Here is an 8494-nt window from a genome sequence, read left to right on the forward strand (position 1 = left end):
TATTTCTCCAAATGCCCCAATTGCTATAATTGTGAAGAAATATCTTCTCAAAAAATTTTCAATGATTATATTCTTCTTTTTTAAAATCCAATCTAATCCATCATTATTGCAACCTCTTCTCTCACACCTTTTCTCCTAAATTTTTTCTTTTGAGCAAAATAAGAAAAAAAATCATAAAGAAATTGAATGGAAAAACAACACGCGTTCAACATGGATGAAGCAACACTCGTCATGAATGAATGAGAACAGAGAAATTCTAGATATGAGTTCGAAACAAACATGAAGTTGAGAGATGTAGAGGATGAAGTAAAAGAGTTTCCATTGCCAGAGTTTTAATTAAGAGAAGAAGGTATTATATAAGAGGAGCAAAAATGATAATTTATCACATTGACAAAACAAGACTAAGTATTTTATTTATGGTTAACTAAATTTTCTAACGGATCGTAATGGCAGAGGCATATTTTGAAAATATTAGGACTTGCAAGGATAATATAAAAAGGTTGAACTTTATAGGAATATTTGCAATTTGCTATATTTACATAGAGTTGCATACAATTAACCTTAAAAGCAAAGTATAAAAAGTAAAGAATAAGCCAAATCTATCTTCCATTTGTATCCTTTATAAAATATTTGAATGGAAAAAAATATGTTTTAATGTCATTGAAATTGAAAATATGTTATTTTAATTAATGTGTTTAGAAGCTTTACAAAATCATATACAAGATATTTGTTGAGGATGAGTGTTTAAGGGAAAAAAAAATTAAATTTGCAAGTCGTCTCGGCCAACCAGCAAATACGTTTCAGTGTGCAAAAAGTCTAAAATGCAGCTGTTATATTGTTAACGTAGCATTTCCAACCAATAAGATTATCCCCTTGAGTTGATCTGTCCCATCATGATTAATAAAAAAATATTTTTATTATACTTTTCTCTCAAAAAGAAAGATATGATTGTCTTGTTACGTGTGATGTAAGTGTGACACAATAAACTTTCTTCTTCGTTGGAGGGGTCCTCGCCAAATCGGCGAGAATAGCTCAACTCGATTTACTCGGTAGCTTTCATTGAGTAGAAGAGTGTTCAACTATTTGATAAAGTTTCGACACAGTTTTAAAACACTATTTGTCAAAAGTTTGGCTTAAATCTTACATCCCAGCCTTCCAAAACGAGTCCAGCATATATGCTTTTGTTAGCTTAGAGCTTTCCGTGAAAACTTTTTTTTTTTTTTTTTCCGATGATAGAACATCTGAATCGACGATTTATTTTGTTTGACCTAATCTTCGCTATTGAAAGTTTTTACAAATCAACGACTACATTTTTTCAACATTATTTGATTACAGAACGAATAGTCTCGAGATGAACAACTAAAAAGTAAAAATAAAAATATCACGAAAAAATAATAAAATATTTGAATTTCAGAGCTAAATTTTTATCATTACTTAAATAATATTAAAAAAATATAAAATTCAGTTAAATACTTTAATAATATAGATTATATCTATCGACACAAATCATTAATTTGGATATTCCATCGTTGAAACCAAAAGTATATTAGCTGCACCATAAAAAAAAATAAGTTGTAATAACTAATAAGAAAAGTGCAATAAACTTGATCATAAAATATAAAATTANAAATATATCGAAAGTAAATATATCCTACAAAGTTCAGAACTTTTAATTCTTATCCCTACAAAAGTCCAGTAATATCATATTTGTCCCTCAGGTTTGTTACCGTTAAAAAAATGTTTATTTTTTAACAGTAGATAAGTGAATTGTCAATTTTGCCATCATAAATATATTTCTTCAAATGCCCTAATTGCTATAATCGTGAAGAAATATCTTCCCAAAAAATTTTCAATGATCATATTCTTCTTTTTTAAAATCCAATCTAATCCACCATTATTGCAACCTCTTCTCTCACACCTTTTTTCCTAAATTTTTCCTTTTGAGCAAAATAAGAAAAAAAATCATAAAGAAATTGAATGGAAAAACAACACGCGTTCAACATGGGTGAAGCAACACTCGTCATGAATGAATGAGAACAGAGATATTCTAGTTATGAGTTCGAAACAAGCATGAAGTTGAGAGATGTAGAGGATGAAGTAAAAGAGTTTCCATTGCCAGAGTTTTGATTAAGAGAAGAAGATATTATATAAGAGGAGCAAAAATGATAATTTATCACATTGACTAAACAAGACTAAGTATTTTATTTATGGTTAACTAAATTTTCTAACGGATCGTAATGGCAGAGGCATATTTTGAAAATATTAGGACTTGCAAGGATAATATAAAAAGGATGAACTTTATAGGAATATTTGCAATTTGCTATATTTATATAGAGTTGCATACAATTAACCCTAAAAGTAAAGTATAAAAAGTAAAGAATAAGCCAAATCTATCTTCCATTTGTATCTTTTTTAAAATATTTGAATGGAAAAAAATATGTTTTAATGTCATTGAAATTGAAAAGATGTTATTTTAATTAATGTGTTTAGAAGCTTTACAAAATCATATACAAGATATTTGTTGAGGATGAGTGTTTAAGGGAAAAAAAAACTAAATTTGCAAGTCGTCTTGCCCAACCAGCAAATACGCTTCAGTGTGAAAAAAGTCTAAAATGCACATATTGTTGACGTAGCATTTCCAACCAATAAAATTATCCCCTTGAGTTGATCCGTCCCATCATGATTAATAGAAAAATATTTTTATTATACTTTTCTCTCAAAAAGAAAGATATGATTGTCTTGTTACTTGTGATGTAAGTGTGACACAGTAAACTTTCTTCTTCGTTGGAGGGGTCCTCGCCAAATCGGCGAGAATAGCTCAACTCGATTTAATCGGTAGCTTTCATTGAGTAGAAGAGTGTGTTCAACTATTTGATAAAGTTTCGACACAGTTTTAAAACACTATTTGTCAAAAGTTGGGCTTAAATCTTACATCCAAGCCTTCCAAAATGAGTCCAGCAAATATGCTTTTGTTAGGATAGAGCTCTACGTGAAAACTATTTTTTTATCCGATAATAGAACATCTAAATCGACGATTTATTTTATTTGACCTAATCTTCGCTATTGGAAGTATTTGCAAATCAACGACTATATTTTTTCGACATTATTTGATTACAGAACGAATAGTCTCGAGATGAACAACTAAAAAATAAAAATAAAAATATCACTAAAAATTAATAAAATATTTGAATTTCAGATCAGAGCTAAATTTTTATCATTACTTAAATAATATTAAAAAATATAAAATTTAGTTAAATACTTCTAATAATATAGATCATATCTATCGGCGCAAATCATTAATTTGGATATTCCATCATTGAAAACAAAAGAATATTAGCTGCACTGTAAAAAAAAAACAATAAGTTGTAATAACTAATAAGAAAAGTGCAAAATACTTGATCCTCGTATAGATAAAATATTAAATTAGTAATAATATAAAAAATTTATACGAACTATGAATCATTTCGAACCAGTTGCCTAACTTTTTTATATTTTCATTTTTACTACCCAACTTTCTAATTTGTTCGATTTGAATCAGTCGACAGCACTTTGACTTTAAATTTTAAATTTATTAGCTTAAATTTTAAAGCCCAAGTGCTGCGGACCGAATCAAATCAAACAAATTAAAAAATTGGATGGTAAAATTAAAATCTTGAGAGATGGAAGACCCGATTCAAAATAATTCATAATTTTAAAAAAAATTATATATTTATATGGTATAGAATTTACACTCGCCTTTGAGCGTACATGCGGCAGTGCTATTGTCAAAGCTGTAGAGAGACGAGGAGTCTCCGTAGACTTTGCAAAAGAAAAGAAACGAAGCGAAAAAAAAAAAGGTTAATTTCACATAAGTCCCTATAAATATAACAAATTACAACTGTATTTCTATAAAGTTAGTTTTTATATAACGGCAGGAATAACATATAATAATTGAACCATATAGGATTTATTTTTAATTCACTGTGTTTGTAGGGATCTATATGAAATTAATCCAAAAAAAAAAGAGTCGTGCTACCCATACACCCCATTTAGAGTTGTAGATCCTACAACTCCTTGATCCAACGGCTGATATAAACTTGGTTTAAAAAAAAAANAAAAAAAAATAAGTTGTAATAACTAATAAGAAAAGTGCAATAAACTTGATCATAAAATATAAAATTAGTAATAATATAAAAAATTTTTACGAACTATGAATCATTTAGAACCAGTTGCCTAACTTTTTAATATTTTCATTTTTACTACCCAACTTTCTAATTTGTTTGATTCGAATCAGTCGACAGCATTTTGACTTTAAATTTTAAATTTATTAGCTTAAATTTTAAAGCCCAAGTGCTGCGGACCGAATCAAATTAAACAAATTAAAAAATTAGATGGTAAAATTAAAATCTTGAGAGATGGAAGATGCGATTCAAAATAATTCATAATTTTAAAAAAATTTATAGATTTATATGGTATAGAATTTACACTGGCCTTTGAGCGTACATGCGGCAGTGCTATTGTCAAAGCTGTAGAGAGACGAGGAGTCTCCGTAGACTTTGCAAAAGAAAAGAAACGAAGAGGAAAAAAAAAAAAAGATTAATTTCACATAAGTCCCTATAAATATAACAAATTACAAGTTTATTACTATAAAATTTAATTTTTATATAATAACAGAAATATATTTGAAAATATTAGAACTTTTATAAAAATAATATATAAATATTGAACCATATAAGATATATTTATAATTTACTATATTTATAGAGACTTTTAATGAAATTAATCCAAAAAAAAAAAAAAAGAAGAAAAGCTTAAAATAAAGTTTAATAGGGGTCTATTTCGGAATTACCTTTAGTTAAGGGAGTCTAACATTTCCACTAATCTAATGCCATAATGCGAAATCTGCATCATTTATTATTCTGCGACCCACCGAGTGTACCATCTCCTCGTCCTCCTATACACGTCGTGATCGGCGACGACGACGACGACTACGACGAGGGCGATGCGGAGCGGGGCGTCGCCGCGCCACGGCCGGAACCCTAGCTCCGGGAGTCGCCGGAGCTACGCGAGCTCGGAGCTCTCCGCCGCCTCCTCGTCTTCGTCGGCGGCGAGCCGGAACCCGGTGAGGATCGCCGCCGCCGCGCTCCGATCCTGCTTCAGCTCGCCGGAGTCGATGTCTCCCGACGACTCCTTCGCCGACGACCCCGCCCGCACTCCTGCTCACCGTACGATTCTTAATTTTCCCCCTTTTTTGGATTTTTCCTCATATATGTATATACCCTATATCTTATTATCGATCTATGGGGCCGCGACAAAGAACAGGATAGAGACATAAGAAGCATAGGGGTGGTGTTGTGTACTTTGTTAGCTTTTGTACTTTTTGGGAATCGGATCTGATGGAAATTGAAGTTTGGTTGGGAGAGAATGGGCGTTTTCTTTTTTAAAATTAGTTTTTTTTATTCCGGAAATTTAAAAATGGTGTTTTTTTTTTTCTGATAATCTGGTTTTATTATTTTTTATGGGTAAATGGAATTTTAAATTTACATGGAACTTTTGAAAAGGAACGATCAATTTTTGTCGCATCTCTCTCTCTCTCTCTCTATATATATATATATATTGGTTTATTGCAAAATCGTACTGTTCACATGATTTTATGTCTTTTTAAACATTAATTTTTAATTTTGAAATTTCTTCTATTTTTTTCGTTAAAGAATTTGGTTTTATGTGCTGTTGAAATGTTCTTTTTCAATTAATAGGGATTTTGGATTTTATGGAGAGAAAAAGCTGTGGATATAGTTAATTCTCGGCTGGTAGTTGCAAATAGAAATTCTTACAAATCCTGCAGCTTTGTAGCTTGAAAAATGCATAATACCCTAACTAATGAAGGAACCCTTCTGATTTTTTTTTTTTTTTTTTTACTTGAATTGAATAATGTAAATGAAAATAATTACCATCGATTTAATTTCCATGTTCTGATCAATGTCTTGATAGTCACACCATCTACTAGAAGTGGTTCTAGTAGTGGTGGAAGTACTTTCGGAAGTGCGAAGCAAAAATGGGGTAAGGGATTGTACAGCGGCGGATACGCCAATTCTCCTAAGAGAGGGGAGCCCGGAGGTACGAAGTTCACCATGGCGGAGATCCAAAAGGCGACCAAGAACTTCAATCCGACGTTGAAGATCGGGCAGGGTGGGTCGGGCATGGTCTACAAGGGCCAGCTTGATGATGGCACTCTCGTCGCCGTCAAGCGTGCAAAGAAGGTTAGATCGCAACGTCTTATCTAGCGATTGATGTTTCGACCAGCATCTGAAACATCAGCCAAAAGTAAAAGCTCTAATATGAAGATTTTGCTGTCTCTACTACAATGAGAACTTCATAACGAAATTGTACTTAAAGATCATAACTGCAGAAGCCGGCCCCCAAAAGTTGTTTTTGAAATCAGAAGTCGAGACTAGCGCTTAATCATCTTGCTGTGGTTCTTTTCAGAATGTGTACGATTCCCATATGAGTCTTGAATTCCAGAACGAGATTCAAACTCTGCAGCGCATCGAGCATCTGAATTTGGTTAGGTTCCATGGGTACTTGGAGCATGAAGGGGAGAAGATAATTGTCGTCGAGTATGTTCCTAACGGGAATCTTCGAGAGCACCTTGATTGTATGTGTACTACTATGCCTCCTTTTTCTACTGTACTGTTAATAGAGATTGGAATATGGTATTACACAACTATATAGAATTGTGTAAATCTGAAGATAATTGTATAATTTTCGAGAAATGCAATGTACTGTTGCTGAGAGGAGCTCATTTTATGCAGGTCTGCATGGAAAGCCTCTGGACTTAGCTACACGGCTAGATATCGCGATCGATGTGGCTCATGCTGTTACTTATCTGCACATGTACTCAGGTGTGCCCAAAATTCTTCTAAGCTATGTTTAGAGGTTTGCGCAACTTAAAAATTTCTAGTTGATTGATTGAGAACGGTACAATATGGTTTGTGCATCCACTTCTAGCAGAGCATGGCTTTGAAATAAATTTCGGAGTACTTCGATCTCAGTTTCTTTTGCCCCCTTGGAAGATATTTGTGGTTGAAATCAAAACTTTCTTAATGGTTTAAAATAATTGCTTGCTCAGTAATCAGTATTCATGCATAATGCATTAAAAAAAGAAACACCATTTTGGATGAATCTGAATAATAATATGACATAATCATAGTTTTGGAAATTTGAATCTCCTTTTGTCTTCCGAATTCTGTTGTTGGAAAAGGAATCGACTCCCTCGAAATGCATGTACTTAATTTCCAGGTAACATTTGCTGATTGTGTAATTGATTTTTATTCTGCAGATCATCCTGTAATTCATAGAGATATCAAATCCTCAAACATCCTCCTCACAGATAATCTTCGTGCTAAGGTTGCCGATTTTGGGTTCGCGAAGCTTGCTCCGACTGAGGCCGACGTGACCCATGTTTCCACCCAAGTTAAAGGGACTGCGGGCTATCTTGATCCTGAGTATCTAAGAACGTATCAACTCACCGAGAAGAGTGATGTCTACTCCTTTGGTGTTCTGCTTGTGGAATTAGTATCTGGGAGGCGCCCTATCGAACCGAAAAGGGAGTTGAACGAACGCATTACAGCAAAATGGGTAATTAACTTCCTTTGTTATGGCCTTTTTCAGAAAATTCTACAAAGTAGGTAGACTATATATATACAAAAGATAGTTAAGCATAAAGTAATGTTTTGGGGGTCATATAAACAATTTAGTAAATCTTTCAAAAACATTACTAGAATTTGTAACTTTTCAGTCTAATGCGCGTAAATTTCAAGTGTGAGGGCTTCAGTATTCTGAAAGGTTTCTGTGTAGGAATGTCATTTGTGAGGTGCATCTCCTAAGTATCAAGTAGTCCGAAACATCAATCTCTCGCTATACCTAATCAAACTCTATTAAATTTTACAGGCGATGAGGAAATTCACCGAAGGGAAAGCAATAGAAACGCTGGACCCGAATCTTTCGCCGAGCCCAGAAAACTATTTGGCGGTCGAGAAGATCTACGAGCTGACTTTACGATGCCTAGCTCCGACGAGAAACAGCAGGCCCAGTATGAGGAGAAGCGCCGAAATTCTATGGAGCATAAGGAGAGACTATAGGGAGATGTTTCCCCTTGACTCCCTCTCCTCGCCGAAAAGTCATCAGAGGAACCCTTCAGCAAAATCACATTAATAAAAAACAAGAGCTTGCTATGTGATGGTTGAATGAGTAGTTGTCCCAAGTCTGTGGTGCATTGGAGAAACTTTCCTGTGTGTTTGTTGTGTGAGATTTAGTTTTGGTAATTCATGGCCTCATAGTCTTGTTTGTTTTGTTAAGAAAAATATGTGCAAGAAATGAATAATGTATACTAATTTTATGTATAATGATTGTTTAGTGCCCTCATTCTTTGTAAATTTATTGGTGCCTGTACTGTCTAAGGAGAAATGAATGATTAGAGAAGATATTTGACTATGAACAGCTTCTGTGAATGAGC

The 8494-nt window shown here is 33.1% G+C and overlaps 1 protein-coding gene across 1 annotated transcript; it reads left to right on the top strand.

Moving 5' to 3' along the window:
- Nucleotides 4852–8489, top strand: LOC109713917 (calmodulin-binding receptor-like cytoplasmic kinase 2). The gene is made up of 6 exons (XM_020238204.1): nucleotides 4852–5204; nucleotides 5971–6239; nucleotides 6466–6634; nucleotides 6792–6881; nucleotides 7319–7617; nucleotides 7930–8489. The coding sequence occupies exons 1-6, from the start codon at nucleotides 4982–4984 to the stop codon at nucleotides 8191–8193; spliced, it is 1314 nt and encodes a 437-aa protein (XP_020093793.1). The 5' UTR covers nucleotides 4852–4981; the 3' UTR covers nucleotides 8194–8489.

This window comes from Ananas comosus, linkage group 8, assembly GCF_001540865.1.
Source record: "Ananas comosus cultivar F153 linkage group 8, ASM154086v1, whole genome shotgun sequence".
Lineage (NCBI taxonomy): Eukaryota > Viridiplantae > Streptophyta > Magnoliopsida > Poales > Bromeliaceae > Ananas > Ananas comosus.